Here is a 25,563-nt window from a genome sequence, read left to right on the forward strand (position 1 = left end):
TTACTATCGAAGTTTAATCTTGACTCACAGTACACATTCAAATATAGATATATATATATATATATATATATATATATATATATATATATATATATATATATATATATATATATATATAACTACAATCCTGTTAGAAAGCAACAGGAGTACATTCATTTCTATACGGTTTCTACGAAGCTGGCTGGCACCTGTTAAGAGCTTTCAAAAACGTCAAGTTGGATTTTAAGCATATTTAAAGAACATGTTGACTTTCTTTTAAAAGTCGTTTATTGTCTAAAAAAATATGACTGGTAAATCCGACCTCAGTTTATTTAAACATTGGAATAATTAGAAATTACACTGCGTACTGTTTTAAGATGGTGGTAACTGGTTTATCTGTTAAGAGTATCCAAAATAATAAAACATGCAAGCATACATTAATGGATCATAGTAGAGCGTATGGGTGTATGTTTTATTGTTATATAATTAAACCAGCCTATAGACGCTTTATTATAATCCATTCATTTGCTTGTGAGAACAGTATTTGGAATGCACAAATTAATCAATCAGAACATTAGGATGCAAACTCAAAACTAAACAACCTGTTCCTAGAAGGAAACTTTTGACGTTTGCCATAAAGGATAAACCCTAGTAAATTAGAGGAATATTAATATTCCATGTACTGTATTGCACTGCACACCCACTATCTACAACAGCTGCCCATCTTTTAACAGGAAAAGGTGACAAGACTGTTCTGTCCTTGCTTATGTGATTCTATGTATGTGTGTACGGTTTATGTTTTTGATTTGTTTGTTCTAAGGGCTTTTAAAATGTCGACACCAATTTTTGAAACTGTTGCTATTGCAGATATGTGTTTGCAAATCTGATTGAATTGAGAAGTGCTGAATGTAACCCTACATACCTGTTCAGGCCAGAAGAATGGAGGAACACGATATTGTAATTTATTAATAACTTTGAGATGTTTTTTCCATTTTGTTTGCTTAAAACATCAGGTACTTCCAGCAAAACAGTCACCAATGAACAAAAGGATTGTATGCTATAAGGGTCACCCCATAAAAGGCATACAACTGTGAGGTCACAGGTATGCAAAGCAGCTGAACCATGTGACCCTGTAATGTTTGAATGGGAAGATTTATCAGTTTGTGTGATTGTGCGTCCCCATGTACCCCAAACTGCAGAACAAATAGGAACCAAGGACTGTCTTGCTTGTCTTTATGAAAAGGCAATTGTCCCAACAACTGGGGATTTTTAAGGGAAGACCATGGCTGCAGAGGACTGTGCAAACACTGAATGCAGTCAGTGGAGCATCAGTATCCACAGAGGTTGATAGATTCTTAACAGAAAAAAAGCAGCTACCACCTTAATACTGTACTTTTCTAATTATTCCAATGTTTAAATACATGGTGTTCAGACTTACCAGTTAATGGGATTAGGATAGTCTATGCAGAGTCCAGACTCTCATGAAGGGGGGGATACCTGATACCAAACATACCTAAACAATATTTTGACATTTTTGATGAAGGGGGGGACGGATCCATAGATCCACCCATGCCTATGTTTATTTATCTTTCTCAAACAAGGTTATTCCTCATCAGGGTGCCTTGGTCTGGTATGGGCTCTCTTGCGTTTCATAACGTAGAAGCAGATGCCAAGTTGGCAGAAACATGTCTGCAGGTCAAAACTCATGGCCATCACCATGTAATATTCTGCCATAGATAGAATTGAACATACCTCACGAGCAGAACTGTAAAATACCTCAGTAAGTGACATCAGGACATTTTCCTTGATGTTCTGTCAGTGATGGTGTCTCATCCAGTGCAGAATCTGCTCTTCAGTTCTAGGATATAGTCATGTCGTATTTAACACTGGCTAACTTGATCTGTCTTTATAGCAGTGTAAGCCTTCTAGAGACAGTGGAATTACTTTTGTATTGCTGGAAATACACAGTAGCTGTGCAATAGAGGATGCTGTCTCTCACTACTGTAAAGACACTGACTGATCTAACCTATGTTATAGATGTGTATGGCTGGCACTAAAACAGAAGAACTGAATTCAGGACACAGCATTTGAGTGATTGCAGTAAGACTCGCTCTGAATAATTACAAACATCATATAAAGGTAAAGAGACAGTAAACAATATGAAAATGTAATATGAATGGATTTCTTATTGCTAAATATGTTTATCGGTTAAAAGTCAATTCGCTTTACTTGCAGTATACAGACATTTCACATGTGTTATTATGGTTATCATTCAGATACCTCATAATTTAGCCTACTGCATAAAGTTAGCAAAGATGGTTGTATTGAAAATGTTTTAAATTAAATATTCCATTTAAAGGGACTTATAATATGAAAACAAATGTAATATTAATAGTAACATATGAAAGTTTCAATACAGAAAGTGTGACTATAGCTTATACCTTACTAAATTGAATGTATTTAGGTTCTGCAGAATAATAAAACATGTTTGTATACTTACCAATAGAGCATTGTAAACAATAATAATCAACCAAAGTTAATGAATACTTTATTGAGGTGTGTTTTTCTGACCTGGATCAGAGGTTTAAGTCAATGGTACCCTCTAATGGTAAGAAGAGGAAGTATCTGAAAACTTGTATTTAACAAATTGACATGTTTTTTTTTAGTTTCTCCTTATGTTAAAGGGTCACTTCCTGGTGATTTGTGTTACATGAAGTGCTTAACAAGCGCCAATGGGACACAGCAACACAATGCGACACAGAAGCAAACAGCAACGTAAATGTTTCAATAAATCAACAATGCGGTCAATTTAGAAAGGCAATGTTTATTACTGTGATTAAATATGTTTATTTTCGCAATAAAAATCAAATAATATAAAAATCATATACTGAATTGTATTGCATGTTTATACTGTTAAACCACTAACTATTTAAGAATTTAAAATATGCATCTTAGTGTTTATTTGTATAGTTTAGGAGCAAACAACGGAAACACTAAAATATGTCGTCTCTTGCATAAGATTTGTTTGTTTTTGTTCTGTAATCCCTAAACATTTGGTTTGCATGAATGTGTATTGATATACTTAACTAGATTATTAGATGGCATTTTCTTGTGAGTGATACAGGAATACAAAGGCAATGGGTCAATTGCGATGAAACCACAGTATAAAAAGATTATAACAACATAATATAAGGGCAGCAGAACACAGCCACTCAGAAATTGCAAACAACGTTAAATGGCGAGGGAAAGAGTGAACAAACAAATGCAATTACATTTGAAGCTCTTTCGTTTATGTCTGCATTTAAGCAGGTCATTGACACGGCATGGTTGCTTTGAAGCCCCACCCCTGTTGGGTCCTCTTATACTTACTGTGCAGAAAGTCCATTTTGGAATTACCGGCACTGAGATCGAACACTAGCAGGGTATGATTCCAGGAATGCCGGAACAAACCTGGGCTGCAGCTCTCTTTGGGTACCATTTGTGTTCAGTTCAATGTGTGTGGTACCTCAAACTCAGTGGGTAGTCTATGCATTTAATTTACTTTTATTTAAGGCAGTTCAATTAAGACACCAATTTGGATTTTGGCAGTAAATTAACGTTAATTTGGCTGTCTTTTTGAACCAGTACGACTGGCTCTTCAACCAGCATTAAAGGCTTTTGAATCATTAGAGCTGAGCCCCCATGACCGGCTAACCTGAACAGCTACCAGCTCTATAAACAAGGAAAACCAGCGCTTCGTGACCTTGTTCTCTGTCCTAAGTGTTCTATTAAGTATTCACCGTATCACTCTGCTCCGATGTTACACACATACCAAATTATATTGATCTATATGTCTATTTTCCATGACGTGAGGTTGTTCAACGTCGGCAGTACATACCGCCCTTTTGTTGGTTCCTGCCCTACTGCTTTGTGTGTGTGGGGTGGTAAGATCGCGCATTGGTGTGTGCTGTGATGATGATGCTCAGCTTGTGATGCTGAGTTTTCTTCCTGCTCGCCCGCTTTCTCTCCCAGTAATAATACTCTGTCATGGCGTCCTCCACTAATGTAACCCCCACTAACTGTAGCTGGTGGCCAATTTCTGCCATAGACGAAGACGGAAAAATCGCAGACGAGGAGGGAAACCAAGGACCAGCAATAGACTGCAAACCCATTTCAAAAGACAGGCTCGTTTTGTATCACTGGACGCAATCTTTTAGCTCACAAAAGGTACATTCTTGTATGAAATGCATGGTTTTGTCACTCCAGTTTATACACATTCAGTGTTGGTGTGTGTAATTGTATATACCAATGCAACATATCAGAAGTATTAATAATATAAGTGTGTATTATTAGGGTAATGGGTGCATAAAAATCACGAAGCGGAGTAATTTAATAAATGCATTCACACGTCTTTTCCAGCAGGTGTATATATGCAGTTGCAGGGTCGTGGTCAATACCAGTGTTTCAAGGATGTAATGAGTGTAATGTATTTATTTCTAAAGAATATGTATTTTTCTAAAGCTTTTATTTGTAATCCTGAATTTGTACGCCCTTGAATTTTAGTTGGAGGTGCTCCTAAACTGTGACACACGTTATAAATAATTCATATTAAAACGAAAGTGGAAAACAAACACACGAATGACTTTGAATAAATTGCACGCCAATAGGAGAACATTAGTGTTTAGTTTTCTTTGCTAAATATATTTGAACGTATTAATATATTAAATCATTAAATGTGACTTTTTGCACATAAAGAAATCCCAAATTTGACTGTTATACAGTAGGAATTAATTATTTTGTGTGGTAAATGAGTTTCAAATGTTCTTATTATAACTGTCTTTACATAAGAATTTTCACATAATATGGTTGTATTTGCACACACTGACAAGACTAAAACACTGGAGATGCAGCCTATAGGATAGTGCAGTTATACAAAATATAGGCCCACCCTTAAAGTGGCAGTGCACCAAAATGATGTTCACTTCCATGGTGTAGGTTTCCTTTATTGTACCACATTTTATCCACCTCTGATATGTTGACCGTCCAGTTTGTTTGCGTATGGACGTATGCGTCAAGAGTCACTAGCTAGACATGGTGAACCAGTTTATCCCTCCCTAGGTCTTGTCCAATCAAATTATTTTAGCTATTATCCGCATGATTACATGGGAAAATGTAGGGATTAGTCACATGTGCCACAGTCCTTTCAATGACTGTCATTGAATTGTCATGTGCGTGTAGGTATCATGTTAACAGTTTTGAAGGAAGCATCCTTTAGGGCAAACCAGTATTTTCAATGGGTTAAGGAAAGCTCTCAGTTTGCACGGCTTACTTGCAGGTCATCTTTTTCACATTCCTTAGTCATTCGACTTCAGCAGCGTCTTTGGGGTCGTGGTTGCAAAGCAAATCATTAAGGGAAGCAGGAGCTGGTTGGTTAATGAAAGGAAAGAAGGTGTTGAAGGGCTGGAGAGAAAATCTCTCCAGGACAAATACGACCTTGGAAGTGTAACAGATTTCAGGCAAACTGAGAGCTTCTTTTACCCAAAATGCTTGTTGACATGTTAAAAAGAGATACACAGCAAGTGTTCTATGCTTTACCCAAGCACTGTGTCTGCATAACTTCAGGTTTGGCTGTTCTCTCTTTTTAGTACAGAACTGCAATCCCTTATAACAACACTACAGGGGGCAAGTTTCAAAATACTGAATTGATTGAGACAAAATGCCTTTGCTGATTTCTTTCTCTAGCTGACTTTTAGTAATTTACATGGAAATTGTCGTGCCTGACTGTTTTTATATAATACCAACAATTTGGTAGCTCAGGTATGTATTGTTACAATGTGGCAGTAAGGGTGTTTAGTGGTTATATATAACCCTTACATATATGCACTATGTATGGTACATCTCACATGTAATTTATTGTAAAAAAAAAATAATATATGATCTCATACCAGGTTGAATCGTACCCAGTCCTACCTCTTCTTCAAGACATTTCAGCAATGTCTGTGTCGTTGAAGGAAGCCCTTTTATTGGCAGACAGGTAGAGGATAATATATCAGCCTGTCTCATTAGGAAAATAATAATCTTGTCTTACTCATTTTCAAGAGATGTCATTGTAGAATCGCTATGGGAGACGGGTAATGTAAGCAAAAATGCCCGAAAGCAAGAACAGTTAAAGTCAGAACAGATCCTGGTGTAATTAAATATCCAAGATACATTAGTTGTGACCTTAGATACCAACATAATGCCATTTACTCCAGGTCTTCATTAGCACATCCTTTTCAGAAAGGAGAAACACACCCAACAAAGTTACCTAATCCGATATAAACAGCCCAGACTTTTAACTTAGGAACTTGTAAGTAGTCTTAAGTTGGCTTCTTCTTGGTTTGAGAATTGTAATGCTGTTTGTTCTTTCTTTCAGATAGATATTGAGCGAATGATGATTTACAGTAAACAGCTTTGAGAATCTAGCCCTGTATGTTTAAAGGATGAAATGAACGCCACTGCACTTACCTGCTAGTAGTTTGTTCATTTGAAGACATGTGCATTTTCCCTGCTTAAATCTGTTTTTGACTTCAGTCCAGTTTACATAAAGGAAGTAGAGCTTGAGTGATATTCCACTTGGAAGTAGAGCTTGAGTGATACTTCATAGCTTTCTGTAGTGTTGTGTAATTCCTAGCGCCAGTATGCATCATTTGTGAATAAGGAAAGCCAGGGCATTTGAAAAATAGATACTTATGAAGTATACTGGCAAACAAAAGATTGTGGGGATGGATTGCACCTTCAAGGGTTCTGCCAGTAATAACATGCGCAAGATTGTTAAAGTATTGGAAGTTTTAGTTCCTGTAGGTGAGGTCTCAGTAAGCTGAGAAAGCCCCTTTAACAGTGTCCAAGTCTAAACACAAGACTGGATAGCAACTCTGTCAAAGTCCAAGTGAGAATGAATCTTTGCAATGCTGTGCAGGCGATCAAATGCAATTTGTGTCGTATTACTTAAACGGTAGCCCAAAGATAAGTCTCACTGAATAGACAGTTGTTTGACAAATGGAGAGGGTTCCAAGCATGACAAGCATAACTTAGTACGATGAGATACAAACTAACTAAAATAAATAAATAAATAAAAATTCCCCAGTCTCAGCTTGAAAAAGGCTGAAGGTCAAGGATTCATTTAAATACCTGTAAGTGTACATACAGTATGTTGTTTGTTATTATTTAGTAAAATCAACAGTATGAAGAAGACCTGTCTTAATATTAGGGAGAAGCTGCTTGATTGCAGGCACAGTGAGGTAAATATGCTCTGTGTTATGGTACAACGGTTGCATTGTATTTGAAACCTAGTCCTGATTGTACTTAGAAAAGAAAGATATAGATCATATTTTGTGTGCATCCGAGGAGTTTTGGTCGTTTTATGCCTGGTTCTGTTGAAATGGGTTTCAAGGAGGAACCTGCTCATGATCTGGCTGTACAGAATCTTAGTATTGCATAGACTGGCTGCAGGTTTTTTGAGCTGCTTGGCAGATCTGTGTTTTTGCCAGATATTGGCAGAAATGTAGCTTTGAGACGATGTGGTTGAGAAAGGAGGATGTCTGATAGGCAGGAGGTCAGTGGAAAGTGATTACTTTATTTCTTGGTTTGCGCAGTCAGCTGATTCAAGTTTTCTGTTCCACCTGTGTAGGAAAGATCTTACGGTTCTTTTGAACCACAGAGAAGTGGGTGCTGAACCCAGCATCTGTGTTTCAATGGACAACACTCATTGGCAGATTCCCATAAATAGTATTATTTTCTAAAAGAATGTATGGAGTTATCCTTTTTTTATAACACTAGACATGAACTGTGTAACTGTGCACCGTAGCGCATTCTGTCTAGTTTTGTATCAAAGACTTGAATAACATTTAACAGGTTCAAATTACAGCTTAATTTCACTGCTTATCCCTACAAAAGTCACCTAGTAAATGTGTAGTCTGTTGAATACTGTGTAAAGGCTGGTAATGGTGTATATACAAATCTTGGCTGGATTTTTAAAACAGAATTAGGAATATAAAAGTGGGGAAACAGGACTTTTTTTTTTTTTTTTTGGGCGCCTGTCACAAGGAGTTAAACTGCACGCTGTAAAATGAGCTACATTTTCATTGTGTTGATGACTGAGTGGGTGTATCTTAGCAAGAGTGTGTGTACATATTTTGTCAACTGCTATTAAAATTGTGTTTTGTTTTCATAGCACAATGCAAACTAGGTAAAATTGACTTTTTTTTTTTTTTTTTTTTTTGTTAGCTTAAATTGGTATAAAAGTATGGCATCACAGTGGGCTGGAATTGGCAGTTGTTTCAACACTGTAAAGCCCTCACATACTTGGGACCCCTCCCTCTGTATAGTTAGACCTGAAGGTGGTAGGAGGGTGGAGCTTGAGAAAACGAGTAAAGGTAGGCTGCTGGTCGTATTTATATTTGACTGGTGATGGTATGCTGTTGTCTTTGTCATTGCAGGTCCGCCTGGTTATTAATGAGAAGGGCTTGGTGTGTGATGAGCGGGATGTCAGCCTGCCTCTGACAGAGCACAAAGAGCCCTGGTTTATGAGGCTCAATCTGGGGGAGGAGGTACCAGTCTTCATCCACGGCGACACCATTGTCAGTGACTACAACCAGATTATTGATTACTTAGAGAAAAACTTTGTGGGAGGTATTTAAATTCAACATAACACAGTCTTTTTATTTATTTATTTTTTTAAATTTATTATTATTATTATTATTATTTTGCAGTTTGTGTTACACTAAGAAAGGAAAAAAAAAGAGCAAAACTGTCTCAGAATGATTCGCTAAATCCAGCCCGGCTTACATTTGCTGTGGAGGTCTCAAAGGTGAAGTGTTGAAAGAAATGCATGATGTCTAATACTGCACAAGACTGAAGTCTTGCTCTCAGGAAGTCTGTTACTGTTACACTTACTTGGTCGTTTCAGCCCTAACACTGACTTTGGGGTCAAGCATGTTACTGGCTACAAAGCATGTCAGTCAAAAGGGGAAGCAGGTGGAATGTTGATGATAGGAAAGAAAGTGTACAAGGGGTGGGGAGAATTTCGCTCTCTGGATGAAATGACCAAGGAAGTGCAAGATAACCTGAAAACAAGGCTTGCAAACAGATTCTTTAATCTCGTGCACTACCAGATATAGTGTTAAAAAAAAAAAAAAAAGATGCAAAATATGTTTTGTGTAACGTGTCTCTCTTTCAAAACTTTATGATTCAGACCTGTCTAGGAAATGACTTCAGCTAGCTAAAAACCATTTTAAATTAAGGGTTGTCAAATGTCAAGGGTTGGTCAATTTATCCTATGGTGTTTAAATGATTAACTTTAAAAACAAAATATTTTTTTGTCCACCCAAGGTATTATAGCAAGTGCATTGCATGAATATTTCTTGTAGGTTTATACCTCCAGCTGTTATATGCTAACCTTTCTCTTCTCGATAATTAATCCTGCCATAAACTGTAATTTATAATTATATCATTTGGTGTGCAGCCCAGCTCAGTATTTAATTAACCCAAATCCCTGGAAGAAACCCCTTGTGAGCACAAGGTTTGTGTGCTTCTACACCAGCTTGGAATTCAGTTTCTGGGGGTATTGTCCAGTCCAGTAGTGATACAGTACTAGTTTAGACCAGTGGGTGCTACTGGTGGTCCACAAAAGCCGAAATCACTTGTAAAAGACTATACATGGTACGGCTGAACCTGTTTGATAATTCAACACCAGGAAAAGATAAAGTGAAACGAACAGCGACTGTATATTGAAAACATATTGAATTTTTTTTTTTTTTTTTTTTAAACCGAAGTTCATGACACACATGGCCTCTATCTCCTATCCTAAGAGGTAGGAAAATCAATTTTAATTTATGGCAATGTATTATAGCATAATCGTTTTTAATAACTAATAGTACGCTTCCGCTGGGAAACTAATTGTAGACTACTGTTTTTAATTATTTATTTTACAGTTGACTTGACTGTTTGAACGTGGTAGTTGAACAGGGATACCTTTTCAAATTTTAACTATTGGCAATCAAGAGTATGTACATAACTGTATTAATGATGTAGGTACTTTTTGCCAGAGTCGATATGTCAGTTCAAGGCCACATTGATCTTAGGAGCGCTAGACGATCCAAAGGAAAGTAATCTTTAAATAATGTAGCAAAGGCTGACAAGGTCATGTAGAATATTGGGCTGCACAGATCCTGTCTGCATTTGATATCAACCCTATTCCCTACATATTTCTTTTTCCAATGCTGTATTATGCAAACTGTAATTTATTTTGCAATGGGTGTATTTTAATCTGGGTAGAATATTCCACATGTCCTATTTGAAATGTGTCTGGAATTCTGCATGACTGGAATAAGAATCCGATTTGCATTTAAACACACTGATCTGGATCATCTAATTTGTTAAACCAAAAAATGTTTGGTTTTTTTTGTGTACGAGAGGAACTTGGGTGTCTTTAACAGTTAGTGTCGGTGATGGGGATCAAACCAAAGACCCTGAGGTTTATTAACAAATGCGTTACCTGATCTGGCCCTTTCTGAGCGAATCCAGCATGTTTTTACATTTCTGTAAAATGTATGAGCAAATGCATGTATCACATATCACTTGCAGAACAATACTTCAAATGTGTAGTATGTCATAATTTGGTCCTCTTAAAAGTATTCATTGTCTAATTCAAACTGTAAATTTTAAAAACAACTGTGGATTTGTCAAGGAAGCAGTCAATTGCACATGTGTGAAAGTAAATTAAATTGTTAGGATTAACCCAGTTTAATTGCCAAGAAGTGGTGTACAGTCAATGGCATTTTAAATTAGCATTAGCTGAATTAGAAATGTTGTTTATCCCGTGATGGGAAATCAATTTCAGAACAGTACAATAGGGTTCCGTACACTCCAACGCTGGTCGATTAATCATATCAGAATGGGCAAAATGTCAAAATATTAAGGGTTGTCTTATTAACAAAAGGTTTCAAAGTGTGTATCTTCTTAGCTCTCTTTTGAAAAGGCTGACAGCTGCTCCTGAACTAGTGGATATCTTCTAAACCTGACATTTGTTGCTGTTGTAAAAACCATAATCCGAGTCTGAACACTCTCTTGTGAATGCAGAGCAAGCAGCACGTAGTAAACATGATGAATAGGGGGTGGGCCATCTGAAACTTCCCATTGCGTTTAGCTGCTGCTCATTTCAAGAGGAAAGAGCTCTTGGAAACAAGTTCCCTGAGGCATCTGAAATTAATTGCCAGGAGTTTTAATCTACCGCTTGAAGTGTGGAATGAACTCTTCTGATCGTGTGTTAAATTTGCTTCTGTTCATACGTGAATTTGGGAAGGAAATCTCTATGGCTGGAAGGAAAAATAATAGCTAATATGAATATGGATTGCATTCCACTTGAACACTTAGAAATCTGTGGCCAGTTTTTGTTTTGTTATCTATCTGTGGTAGAAAATGAGATAGAAAATTATTATTACTCCTATGAAATTTGCACACTCCTGGTTATTATTGTTTTTTTTAAGTAAGCCATTGTTTTTAAATGCCTTAGCTGCTTGTATTCAAACCCACCTTCCCTTGCTAAACTCAAAAGGAATGGTGCTGTCCACAGTAATTCAATTGCATGTTCCTGGACATTTCAGTGGTTAAAATTTTACCAATTCTCAAGTTTTACCCACAATTCTATGCTGACAAAAGGGTATGCATATGTATATCAAAAATATTCAGGATTTTTGAAAAGTAACATTAGGTGAATGTAATTTTGCCGGCATAGTTATTTAACGCTACGTTGTTTTGTTGGGGCTGTTGTAGGACAGATGTAGCTATTGTGGTAATGCCTGTATGATATCATAGTTCTTTGATGTAACTTGACCCATACATCTCAAAGGCAGTTGCTGCTGTACTTGTGCTGTACTTGATATAGTCATTTTTTCTGTAACTCTAATACAGATAGATATAATCTGTCAGACTCTGAAAATATAACATACTGTGGCCTGAACTGCAGCTGTTCATACCATCCAGCTAATATCTATTTCTATTTTGAGATCAGAATGATCCTCGTTATTGATGTTATAACGCCTTGATATATTGTACAGTACATATATTTTAAAATATTGCATGCCAGTAGATCTTACTTGTGTCAAGTTTGTGTACCCTAACATTCCCACTGTTTTCTGTTGTAGAGAATGTTGCTCAGCTGATACCTGAATCTGAGACTCCTCTTTATGCCAGAGTGAATCAGTACCGAGAGCTTCTAGATGGTTTGCCAATGGACGCCTATACCCACGGCTGCATCCTCCACCCAGAGCTAACCACCGACTCCATGATCCCAAAGTACGCCACCGCTGAAATACGTAGTAAGTGATGCTAGCTCCTTTCGGGGCTCACATACTATTGCTGTATATAGGATAATACAGGATAAATTGCAGGCTCTGGTTTTTGGCTTTGTGGCTGATTAGTGCAGAACTACTGTGTACAGCAGACAATCGCTCCAGGGTTGATATGCTTTATACAGCCTTACAGGGACTGCATGTCCCCAGCGACGGATCCAATCGTGATGCCCTACAGGGGCTGCATGTCCTCAGTGACAGGGATCTAGTAGCGGTATCCATGCATTCGCCTCACTTACATATTTACATATGTAGAGAACGTCTGATCAGGTTGTGATACTATAAAGATGGGTTAGCCCAGGAAGCGAAATGTAATTTCTAAGAATCTGTCCGTTAGTGTCGGCAGCTTGTGAGTCAGCTTGATAAATTACATTTACCTTGATGCATAGCCTGCTGAGTTTGAACACAACCTTAGTGTCTTGTATCAGATTTCTTCAGTAACATATTCAAATTACATTAATTGAAAATGTAATTAAGGAAAAGTCCTGTTTGGGAAGCATTGTCACTGTAATGCAGAGAGCTCTGTTGTTTGCTTTGCAAACAGAAATGTGACAGAAGGATGAAGCCTAAACACACCACAAAGCAGAAATGCAGGAAGAAGGGGGTAAACATCTTTTAAAGCTAAATCAGACAAAGAACAATGTTAATAAACATTAGCATGCGTTTTAGCAATTTGGATTATTATTTACTTTCTTACCTTCCGGTGAATGTGTGAATACTGGTAAACTTTAGTCTTTCATTTCCATCTAAGGGAATTAGATGTATAAAGCCCTGATGTTGTAATAGGTACTTTTCATAGGGTGAAAATATACAACGTATTATGAAAAATAATTGTACAGCCTCTAGAAGGAGATCTTTGGAGGTTTAAAAAACAGCGGCTTGTTACTGTACTGGCTAGGGGTCGGGTTATGAAGGTAAAAGTGCTGTGCAAGTCTCAGAATGTGACTGACCCCTACAGCTAAGATAAAGGGATGCAATGCAAAATATTTCTGACTTGCTTGCCTCTTGTGCAGTGGGTAAATGGTCTCTCGAGGAGTGTAGGGTTGCTGGTTCTCACCCAGCTCTAACCGGTGCACCAGTTGCATAGACCTCAACCCCTGTGCCTGCCAGATCGTTACACTTTGTGAAAACTTTGCAAGATGTTTGTCATTAACTACCTGGAGAGTGAACAAGATTGAGTAATTTCATGATCAGTCAATGCCTTACAGCTCAACAATTATAGGAGTGTGACTGTTTATGCATTTATGTTTTTTTTTACCAAGCTTTTAAAGTCCTTTTCAGCATTTATGAAACAGATCACAAGCCTAAATGCTAAGGTTGCCACGACTATCTCTGTTTATGAATATTAATAACCACTGTAACTTTAATAGAGAAAATAACAATCAGATCAATACATTCATTCAGGCAAACACAGCAGAAATCAAGAAGATAATGATACCTAGACAGTACATATATAAACCATTGCACCACCCGGAACAGCACCTGGGCAGTTTCTTTATGCACAGATGATGCAAGATTAAGTATTACAATAGCATAGCCTGCTACAGATGGCACACATGGGGCTCTCAATCACTCAAAAGACCAAGCAGATCTATTAAGAGTTCTGAGACTTAGTAGTAGAGATCTGCAGCTTGCTCAATATCCGATTGGATGTTTAGCATGACCAGGGGTTCTTAAAGTGGGGGTTGGGACCCTCTGGGACAATGTTTTCGTGAAGCAATCACATCACAAGCTCAAGTCACAGAAACACGTCTGTAATCAAATAGCCCAATCAAATCATTTCTGGACAATCGCGAGGGTCAGTGATTTCGACTTGCTTATTGGGGTGCAAGGCAGCAGCACATTGCATTAAAAAAAAGCAATAAGCAACACCAGTAGTCAAACATATATGCTCACAAAGTGATTTTGTATTTAAATTCAGGAAAGTGGTAGGAAATCCAGTTCAAGCAATGGTCATGCACTAGAGTAAGTCAAATTAACATAAATAGAGTTGACTGGATTTGATTTATTCTGCATGTTCCTTTTGTTTTTTTTTTTTAAATGAAATGAGAAGTAAAAAGAATAAACTGTGGTTGTAGTGTTAAACTCTTTAAAATAAATCTTAAAAGATATTCAACAGTGATGTAAAAGGAGCGTGGTGAATCTCAGTTGCTCTGCTGTTGTATTGGTACAGTGGTTCTCTATTGTAGAATGTTTCACACACTTGCAGTTTCAAGCTTGAGCACGGAAGGACACCCACTCAATAATCCCTTACACACTAAAACAAAAATGATTTTTGTTCAGCCTTTAGGAAATTGCTGTGTAATGGTTTTAACTTAATTGCATGCAACTTCTGCTGTCAACACAGTACACATGGTGACAGACAGGGCAACACACCAAAAAGGAAGCTTTGAAAGACTAGCATGTTGCATTTATGCTATGCAGATAGGAGACAAGTAATGCAATATAGTAATGTATGAGTGAACTTTTGATTTTATGAGCAAGTCAGTGGCTGTGTTTTGTGTCATACAAATGTGTTCTTACCAGCTCTGCCAAAATTGATACTTAAAGACTTTTTGTCCTACGCACCACACGCTTGCATATTTATATAAATCTAGAACTGCTTATCGAATTGTAATAAAAACTTGTTCAGGATATTCCTTATCACAAGGTATTGAAAGTATCAGCATCTTTGAGACTCCTGTCCAGCCATCTGTCTGTACGTAAAAGCACTGAACAAAAGTAGTAATCCACTACAACTGACGGATACAGAGTTACAAACTACAATGCTACGGGTATCCAGGATAAAGGGTCAGCATACCTTACAAGGAAATGTAAAGTGCTGTGCTGTTTGTCTCTCTGCAGGACACTTGGCCAACGCTGCCTCAGAACTGATGAAACTGGACCACGAGGAACCTCAGCTGACAGAGCCTTATCTATCAAAGCAGAAAAAACTCATGGTAAGAAATCTATTCAGAATCCACCTACTGGACATTGTTACTCGTATAATTGATTGAGTGTTGCTACCCTCCCCCAAAACCAGTGGCACTGGAACAATCTTTAAAGTGGGGGTGCTGAAAACCACTCAACAAAACTGTAACCCCTATATATGATGGAAGCCCTAGTTCCAGCACCCTTGCCTAAAGTACACCTGTGATTCAACAACACCACATCACCTGCTAACACTTTGCAGCTGTCTGAGAAATTAATTCCTGCACATTATGGAACCAGATATTGGCAGACAAGCATTGCAAATGATCTGCATGACCCAAATTAAATACAACTTGTTTTGCACATGGAGAGTGGAGAAAGTGTCTGTATCTTGTATTGCTACTTCTCACACCATCTGGATGTGATTTGTGTATAAATAAAAATGCTATAAAGGGGTTTGATCTCACATTAAGCAGCCAGCGTGTGTCTGCTTGACTGTATCACCTGGGGCTGGTAAACCATCTGATGCACAGTGGAGCTGCTAAACCCACAATGCACTGTGTTCACACAGAGCAATGCTATTCATCTACAGAGCAGTATCTGTGGGTGACCAATCTACTGCAAACCTCACAGCTTAAGGCAGTATGCTGGTGAAAGTGCCTGTACAGTGTAAGGACAGTGGTCATTTGTCAGCTCAGTGAGGTTCTTTCTGGTCTGTTTCAGCACAAGTAAAACATTCATGGCATGTTATTTGATTGTTAAGTGGATAATGTTTTGCAGAAAAAAAGTGGTTTGATCCTGCTGGTTATATTTGTATAGAACGGCATTACAGTTACAAGCTTTGCATCACCTAGAATTTTAGGATTAAGACATAATTAAAAAAAAAAAAAAAAAATAGATATTTTATTTACCATTTTGTACTCAAAAAAAAAAAAAAAAAACTACAAAATTATATTGTAAAAGTCTACCAAAAGCCATAATAGTAGAACAGTATTTCATGTTAGATTTCAAAATGTTACATTTTCCAATTTTTGTCAGTTTTTGGTTAACTATATGGAAAACTACAAAACGGTATGTAATTGAATATGTTGGCGTAACATTATTCAGTACATTTCATTCGACTTTAAGTAGCAAAATGAGTTAACTTGATAGGGCGGTGCAAAGCTTTTGGCCGTAGCTGTAGATGTTTTGAATAGGCCCCCTTGTGGGTCAGCTCATGCTGCTTGTTCTGCCTAGGCCAAGATTCTAGACCATGACAATGTGAGCTACCTGAAGAAAATCCTCAGTGAACTTGGGATGGTGTTGGATCAAGTGGAGGCTGAGCTGGAGAAGAGGAAGTTAGAATATGAAGGTTGGTAACCGATTGCCTGGGGTTCGAGGTGGTATGTTTCAAAGAGCAGGGCAAATCCTGTCATCACATCAGCTTGGTGCATATGCAGATACACTAGCCTCCAGCAGGTATCGAGCCAGTAAATGCAGAGTGCCTGGGTGTGGGGGTGTTGTTGCTCGTTTTACCTAACTGTGACCCCATGTCTCAGTAAAAAGAACGTGCAATTTCAACACTGAGCCGGGGTGGGGGGTGGGGGGCTCTGCAAAAATCTTATTCAAAGAAACTTCAGCTACATTTAACCACCAGGCAGGACAGGTTAAAGTAAACAGTCAAACTTATAATATAGAAACCTCTAGTATAAATAGAAGCTATATATATATATATAATGTGTGTGTGTGTGTATATATGTGTATATATAATTATGTGATATTTTTCACATCATGAAATCTAAAATTGTTTTTCTATTGCATAGCTTTTATAAACACCTGAGTGTCTGTCTTGTAAGCAAGTGTGTTAAACGGAAGGCATAGAACTGGAGCTGTGTATGATACCTAGGCAGAACAAGACGCGGTGTACCCCAGTTTCAGTGACCGACTGTGGAAACACATTTCAAAACGTTTGCACATTCTTATTTGACCTGTATTTTCTGTATTCTCTTCCAGGTCAGAAGTGTGAGCTGTGGCTGTGTGGACCTGATTTCACCTTAGCCGATATCTCACTAGGGGCCACTTTACACCGCCTCAAATTCCTGGGACTGTCAAAAAAATACTGGGAGGATGGAAGCCGGCCCAATTTGCAATGTTTCTTTGAGCGCGTGCTGAAGCGCTTCGCCTTTCGTAAGGTCCTGGGAGACATCCACACCACGCTTCTCTCTGCAGTTTTACCAAACGCATTTCGAATGGTAAAGAGAAAGCCCCCTTCTTTCTTTGGCGCCTCGTTTCTAATGGGTTCCCTCGGCGGGATGGGATATTTTGCCTATTGGTATTTAAAAAAGAAATACATGTAGGGAACACTCTGTTCTTTTTGGTGTCTGTGTGACGTTTTAGCCTAATAACTGTAATGATGTTTGACTAAAAAATGAAAATTAAATAATTTGAGTACTTACCTGGGAACACATACATTCCATGACACTGAAATATCAACAGCACATTGTTATAGGAAAATAATTGCCTTATATTTATGGTTGATTTATTTATTTATTTATTTATTTATTTTTATTTAGATTTTGTCATATAAATAAACAAATGCTTTTTTTTTAAAGTTAAAAGTTTTTTAATTTTATTTCATAGCTATCTAAAAAGAAATGCAAGAACAACTGGGTACAAAGCAGCGATGAAAATGTTTATAATTAAAAAAAGAAAAAAAAAAAGGCCCTTATAGAACTGATGTGTTTTAACAGTTAGTGCTTTCAAGATCTAACGCAAAAGGCTAGGTATGAAGTTATTGATAGTGTCATTGATTTTGAAAATGATTCCTTGGTCACTTAGTTCAGGTGACCGTCAGCACAGTTTTTACCAGGAGTGTCCTATATTTGGTGGCATAAATGTCAAAATGACCTATTAAACAATGTCACCTTTACTTCTGATATTGTAAAATCTCCTTAAGGTTAGGTATGGCAAGACCCAAACATAACATCAGCGTTTGAGAGAGCAAGGTTTGGGCTTAATTCAGCAATCATGCATTAGAATAGGGTCATGAAAAAACTATTACCGACGTATAATATGTAGAACCAACGTATAGCAAAAGAAGTGCAGGCTGCTGGAGTTCTGTAGGTACTGCAAGGCCTAAGTAAAGCACTATGACAGAATTGAAGTATGCTGCCTTGACTTTGCTTACTCCTTTACTAGCTTCCTAGAAAGCTGGCTACTAACTGGTTTAAATGGTCAAGATGAAAATAAACCAATGAAACTAAATTTAGAAAAATAAATAAATAAATCCTGAATGGTTACTTGTGCTGGTTGGGCATTAAATACTGATGCCAGCACCTTTTAAAGCCTGTTACTGTGCCAGACGTTGCTAAAGTTGAAGACCGGTAATCACTTTTTATGTGGTGGGCAGACTGGGAAAGAAGCTGGTTTATAATTTGCTGTCATAAGCTGTTATAAATACAACTTTCATTCTAGCTCAAGTGGACCAAATTCTGAAGCGTGTCCAATTGCAGTTGATCATAGTTAAACCTCATGTGATGGAGAAAAGGATTCCAGGCTGTGTGTCGGGTATCTGCAGCAGAGATGATAGGATCTGGGGAGCTTATTTCACATGACATGTCACTGCTACTCCCCCATAACAGAAATAGAACTGAAATTGTGACATGTGACTTGTAGCTTATTGTAACTCAGAAAGAACATGTTTTCTTGCTCAGAGCATTGTTAGGTTCATGGAGCCTGACCATGGCAGCAAACAAGGGGCTAGCTATTTAACAAGCAATGTTTCATACTGTGCACACATGTCTAAGCACAAAGGCAGCTACAATGGTAAGAGCCATTGGCAGTATTGCACCACATGGGGCAATACATTTTGACATTGCAATGGTATAACAGTAGCGTGATGTCAATATCAGTACAATATCAGTGACACATTTGTTCTATATATATATATATATATATATATATATATATATATATATATATATATATATATATATATATATTGTGTTACTATTGCTGGTAATAGCTGAGTAGTTCTTCAGCATTATAACGGTATCACAATCATGATCTGAAAATAATAATACAAATGCATTGCAATCAGAAGTAATTCAATAAAGAGTCAAAGCTGCATTGCTAAAGTCATGTTTTCTTTTGCAACAACAAGAATATTTTTTTTTTCTTTTGCAAGCCTTATACATATGGCACAGATAGCAAGTGTATTTTCAGACAGGAGAAAAGAGGAGAGAGCATCTGTTAAAGTACATTAATTCTACCTTTGAGAATATCTGTGCCACATCTATTATTAACAACTGTTTATGGTGTATTGTTTCTGCCAACCCAAGAATAGTGCAGTCTACCACATACATAGATGATCACAAACATACCAAAATTCAGAAGAAAAAAAATAATGGCATAGAATTTGCTAAAAAAACATAAAATTGTTAATGTGGCTACAATGTATGTATTTTTTTAATTTGTATTTTTTTATTTTTATATTTATAAATATGCATGTATTTATGGTGCTTTTTTAATGATGTTTGTTCATAAGCCTTACTTTATTAAGTTGCCATCAATAATAATAATAATAATAATAATAATAATAATAAATAATAAAAATTTCAATTGATCTGGGGCTTGTATTATTCCATGTTTAAGATGTGATCATCCAATCGTGACGAAACTTGGTTCTTCCGAGTAGAATCAGCCTCGTTGCTGCTAACTTATTTCAGCACGGAGAATCTGCTTAAATGAATGATAATGATTACAATTGTAGATGTTTTATGCCTGAGCGCCCTTCACAGCTGGAGGTCTCGTCTGTGGGTGCCCGACGGCTACCTACGCGATGCCGGCTGGAAATACATGAAGAGTTAGTTACATGCATACCAGTGCCGCAGATAGGACGTGGCTATGAGCCACCTCCGCCCAAAAGACGAGGGCGTCAAACCATGAATGGAGAATAATAATTAACGCACCCTACAATTGGCGAGATAAAATTATCCAGAGGCCTCGTCCTTGGGTACCCGACGGCTACCTGCCTGAGGCCGACTAGAAAAATGTGAACAGTTACATGTACCCTGGTTAAGGGCGGATTCTCCTTCCAGAAAAGCAACCAAGTTTACAATTCTGGCTTTTGATTGGTTATGGTAAATCTATGGTCCTTATTCATTAAGCATTAGCGTGAAATAAAATGCACACGATTTCAATGTAAATACTGGCAAAGTTTTATGAATAAAACCCTAACCTCTATCTTGGAAACAGCCTGCCAGTAAATGAATCTAATATACTAATATCTATGCCCATTTTTATTTTGTTTTTGGGTTGAGTCACTCAATATAATTAGTTATCTGGAGCCAGTCTTTCTGTAAAGTCAGTGCCTATGTCTTCAGAAAGAATGAGTATATATAAAAGCTATTTTTGATGTGATAAATGTGTATTCTCCGATGCAATGACCTTGTAATACTGGCATTTTGTTAAGCTGCATAACTGTCCCTGGGGGTACTAGATCCAACGACAACCCTGAGTCACAATTATATCAGTATCTCCTGAATAAAGCTTTGCATTCACTTTTGATGCTGTTTTAGCTGCATTTCTTAAACCGAATTTCTTGATCTACTAACAGTTTATTTCAGAAGTTCTTGGAAGATTGACCATGCCATACTAATGATGTGTTTGAAGTTCTTCTATTGTACTAAATGAAATGGAAGACACAAAACAATAAAGCATTTGATTTACTCTGTAGGTTTGCTAAACATGTCTGGACTGTGATGCATGTGTTTGGATTCCAGTAGGAAAGGGGGGGGGGGGGATTACGGGCCCTACATTCCTCAGTCTATACCCTGCATAATTAATGCAGAAGGTGCAGGGTGGTAGTTGTTTAGGCTGCTAGCTGCTTTAAGAAATTTACAATAAGGGTTCTGCAAAAGAAAACAGCTCTTAAAACTACAATGGTCATGAATATTGCACTGTCGTCCATTCCGAAAGCCTTTCAGCATCAAATGTGGTTGAACTATTACAGTTTATGTTTTCTAAATCGAAGATGTACTAAATTTGGAAAACCAGTAATATTTACTCTACAGTTACTGTAGCTTGCTTTGATGTAATATACAAGAGTCTCATGGACCTGTGGTAGAATTTTGTTCTCACATTGGATCATATTAAGGTGATAAAATGGTAAGGATCTAACTCCCTAACAGTGTATTGAGACATCAGAAATCTATATCCATCCTTTTATTACAGTCCCTTCACTTTAACTCATCTGAACTAAATACCTACTTCAGTGCACAGCTTGAATAAAACATCTTATACTGTGATGCTATTTTAACACAGCAGGTTTCAAAATTGCACCACCCAGTGGCAAAATACAATTGCAATAACATGTTTTGTTTTTTCTTCATACAGGACAGATATTGTATTATCTTTTGTACAGAAGGTGGGAAATGGCCTTCACAGTAAAGCAATAGAATTGTATGCAATCATTTTCATTCACATTTATTCTAGGATGGTATACATTCAATCATATACAGTATGAACTCTTTAAATATACAAGACTACCTACATTCCTAAGATTTCATTCATTTCATTCACAGTCAAACTAACAAAAACTAGAAAAATAGCATAATAATGTAACCCTTGTAGACGGTCTTGTTTAACACTACAAATACTGGTACAATACAGCCAGTATTCAAGTAACCACACCCGCAATAATTAACTGGGCAACACCCATAGTCTTAATGATATCTTAACATAACATACTCATCCCTGTTGTACCTGATTGCCAAGATCCTACACAAAATATCAAGCACGGTTCATGACTTGCTTTGTACAATAAATATATACTGTTATTTTATAAATCATCATTTTTGTGTATAGAAAAGCCTGTCAGATTATGTTATAGAGAACATGTTTGTGTCATATGCACAATCAGCCCCTTTATCAAAATTGGTTTATATATATATATATATATAGTATATAATAGATAGATATATATATATATATATATATATATATATATATATATAAATATAACGACCCAAGAGCAAAATTAAATCAAAATGTCACCCATGCACAGAACTGCGTAAAACGTAAAAGGTATTGCAACTTAGCAAAAGATAAAAAAAAAAAAAAAAGTTTCCAGAATTAAAACAGTGTCCAAAGTCAGTACTCAAAATTGAAGAAAATAGTGCTCGATAATATCTTGCAAATGAAAGTGCACAAAAATTAATAAAGATCATATAAAAAGAAAAACTATAATTAAAACTGTTTAATGATTAAGTGTTTTACATTACGGTAGCTGGTCTTGTTCGCTTAGTTTTTGCTGCATTTTCCTGAGGTGAAATTAGAGGAAGCGCAGTGTATCTGCACAATAAAGACACAAGAAAACAACAACAAAAAAACATGGGCTGTGACAGATAAACTGTAACATCAAAGAGATGAGCTTTGTATCACAAAATCATGTGACAGGTAAGCACATTAATTTGTTACGTGTGTGTGTATATATAGATATATATATATATTAAACTAGTTATATATATATATAAATAAACATCTCACAGGCATTTCAAAAGGAAATGAACACAGCTCACATGATTGTTTAAGCAGTTTGTTCTGTATTTTTAATCACTTCAATAAAACACATTTTTACAAAAGCTTATGTATCTATTTTAATTGAGAATGTATAAATGTTTTCATAATCTCTCGCTCTATATATATACACACACACACACACACACACACACAGTTCAGCCTGTCAATTCTATTCTAATCATAGTTACAGCAGCATTCTATATTTCAAGCATAAAATACTTTTGTATTTTTAAATGAAGGTGTTAGCATGCAGTTTATCAAGTGTTCTTAGCTGTAACATTTGAACAGAAAAAAAAAATATTGCCAATTCCATGAATCAAGATCAAATGTCTGCCAAAAAATCTGTTTAATAATTTAATTAAATTATTATTATTTTAAAATAATTTAAAAATTTTTTTAAAAGAAAGCGGCAGCTGCATCACTTTATTCTTCAGTATTATAGCATACTGCAAGAGTAGACGACATAAACATTTAATTGGCAGAAAATTGATTTACACGAAATACAGAAGAGGGCAATTTTAAGTTGTTTTCTGATAGGCAGAACATAAATTGAGGAATTAAAATGTATAGGGCACAACCACAAAAATACTAAATAAATAGACCTATTAAATCCATTTGTTATTTGGACCGAGTAAAAAAAAAAAAAAAAAAAAAAAAAAAAAAAAAAAAAGCATGGACCCCCAAGTATTTTATTATACAAACAAACAAACAAAAATATACAAAACTAATTTTTGACAACTTATTCGTTAGTCGGAATTTTGTCTTTGGTTAGGCATGACTTTTCTTTCTTGTCTAGTGGGGGGGAGTCCTGGGGAAAATGGTTTCTGGTACCAAATCTGATAAGTCACGTACCACGCCAATATTCCAAAAGCTGTCCCACAGATTTTATGAGTAAAGTCATGAAAGTATACAGAGGTACAAAAAAACATCCAAATCCAGATCACTACTAGCACGTTTAAAGCAACATAAAACACACTAACAATGGCACGAACAGACTCAGGGGGTCTTTGGCTTATGTTCTTCAAGTCACTCATCAATGCTGTTTCTTCCAGGATTATAAGAGTTGAATATGCAAGTAAGAAAGAGTGCCCAGAGATATCATACCCATGCCAGAACAAGCCGCTCTTCTTACACTCTAACTTAGAAGAGTAGTCCATTTTGATAACGTCCATAGACTTCGATTCATAACAAGCACCTGTGAGGTCTTCAATAAAAACAAATAAATGAGTGCAAGTGTACCAAACCACTGTTCCAACCAGAAGTGAACTCAAGCGCTGCAGGACGAACATGGGATCTTTTTTAGAGATGTAAAAGTTAGAGATGGAAATGAAGGGCAGCAGCAACCACAGCGTCCAGCCCCAGGCAAGCTTGACAAAGTACCTGTCAAAAAAAAAAAAATATCTAAACACAACGCTGCTTACAGTACAAGGCAAATTTAAATTACATACATGTAAAAGATAACCCCTCAATATGTAAGCGCTCAGAACTTTGAATGTAAATTAAATATACTAGGACCACTGCAGCTCAAGTGGACCGACATCGACAACTCAAATCGATTCATTTTTGTTGCAAAGCCACTGAAACAAGGTCCTGTCGAAAGTTCCTCTTTGGAACCCACAGCCCTTCAGAAAGGCTGTTATAAAAAGCAGGACTTTTTTCAGACCTAAAAACATACTGGAGCTTTAATGTACTTCCTCGGAGAGGAATAGGACTGTTAAACTTCTAAGCTTTTTGTTAGATTTAAGGTTTAGGATTTATACCTACTAGGATTCACTCCAATACGTTTAGGTAAAGCTTACATTTTATGTGCAGGTACATTGAAATCCGAGGCAGGTCGTTTTTAAAAAGCAAGGAAACCTGACCTGAAGTGTGTTTTGCACAGATGTGAATAAGACTCCTATTGCATTGCCAGTTTCACCCATTCCAGATTTTACCACAAGCTTGATTAGCCACAGTGTATAGTTAACAAGCTCAGGTTTGTATTATTAAACTCATAGTAAAACCAAGAATGGACCACACTGCTATGCAATGGGAGTCCTATTTCTATCCCTGTTTTGACATCATAATTCCTTGAATTGTTATCCTGACAAAATATTCCTGTGTCCTTGAATGCATTTTATAATACTTAGATGTCTTTTTCTTTTATTGAAATATATCATAAATCCACAAACAATCTGATAAAAGGAGTTCCCTTCTTACATACGTTTGAAAACAGCAGAAACCTACTTCAAATGTATTTTGAAAAATATGTAGGTTGTGCATAACCCACGTGATCTAATAAATAGTGGTTTGTCATTCACAATCAACGCCAAGGTGAACAATAGTCCCAATTCAGAGACAACAGTACAGTACTCACACGTTCAGGACATTCCTTTTGTTGTTAAAGTACCAATCAGGGAGAAGCTGCATCTCCTTCAATAGGGACCCCGTCACTGTAATGGCCAGAAATATCCACTGTATATTTTTACGAACTACTTTATTACTCCATAATTTTTCACACAGACTCACGCATCTCTCCAAGTCTGCCATTTTCTCAGTTAGCTCAGAAGATCTATAAATTCCATAAAGCAGGCTTCGGACTGAGCTGGATGGTGATTGGATCATTGCCTTAGCATGTGACAGGGACGTTGTTCCACATGGCGATTAGACGGTGTTGCTTCATGATCTCACAAGAGCGCGACGTTGTGTCATGACTCATTGTTTTTTTTCCTACCGCCCCAATGAAGCTAAGGGAGTGACGAGTTTG

General features: G+C 36.8%; 2 protein-coding genes across 2 annotated transcripts; one reads left to right on the forward strand and one right to left on the reverse strand.

Annotated features, from left to right (window-relative positions):
• The first annotated feature begins 3,852 nt into the window (after positions 1–3,852).
• Positions 3,853–17,820, forward strand: LOC121297814 (ganglioside-induced differentiation-associated protein 1-like 1). Its single transcript, XM_041224326.1, has 6 exons — positions 3,853–4,185; positions 8,436–8,628; positions 12,141–12,314; positions 15,192–15,286; positions 16,494–16,608; positions 17,250–17,820. Exons 1-6 carry the CDS (start codon positions 4,006–4,008, stop codon positions 17,591–17,593), a joined length of 1,101 nt encoding a protein of 366 aa, XP_041080260.1. The 5' UTR covers positions 3,853–4,005; the 3' UTR covers positions 17,594–17,820.
• Positions 17,821–23,492: 5,672 nt separating this feature from the next.
• fitm2 (fat storage inducing transmembrane protein 2) lies at positions 23,493–25,391 on the reverse strand. The gene is made up of 2 exons (XM_041224289.1): positions 25,174–25,391; positions 23,493–24,197 (listed from the first exon to the last, which is right to left on the reverse strand). The coding sequence occupies exons 1-2, from the start codon at positions 25,344–25,346 to the stop codon at positions 23,564–23,566; spliced, it is 807 nt and encodes a 268-aa protein (XP_041080223.1). The 5' UTR covers positions 25,347–25,391; the 3' UTR covers positions 23,493–23,563.
• Positions 25,392–25,563: the final 172 nt, after the last annotated feature.

Source organism: Polyodon spathula, chromosome 23 (assembly GCF_017654505.1).
Source record: "Polyodon spathula isolate WHYD16114869_AA chromosome 23, ASM1765450v1, whole genome shotgun sequence".
Taxonomy (NCBI): domain Eukaryota; kingdom Metazoa; phylum Chordata; class Actinopteri; order Acipenseriformes; family Polyodontidae; genus Polyodon; species Polyodon spathula.

What these genes read in the sequence shown, in the direction of transcription:
- LOC121297814 (XM_041224326.1), top strand. Translation starts at nt 4,006, where the DNA reads ATGGCGTCCTCCACTAATGTAACCCCCACTAACTGTAGCTGGTGGCCA. An exon ending in AGAGAAAAACTTTGTGGGAG is followed by an intron (nt 8,629 to 12,140) that starts GTATTTAAATTC and finishes TTTCTGTTGTAG; the next exon opens with AGAATGTTGCTCAGCTGATA. An exon ending in GAGGAAGTTAGAATATGAAG is followed by an intron (nt 16,609 to 17,249) that starts GTTGGTAACCGA and finishes ATTCTCTTCCAG; the next exon opens with GTCAGAAGTGTGAGCTGTGG.
- fitm2 (XM_041224289.1), bottom strand. Translation starts at nt 25,346, where the DNA reads ATGGCAGACTTGGAGAGATGCGTGAGTCTGTGTGAAAAATTATGGAGT. An exon ending in AAAAGGAATGTCCTGAACGT is followed by an intron (nt 24,198 to 25,173) that starts GTGAGTACTGTA and finishes TTTTTTTGACAG; the next exon opens with GTACTTTGTCAAGCTTGCCT.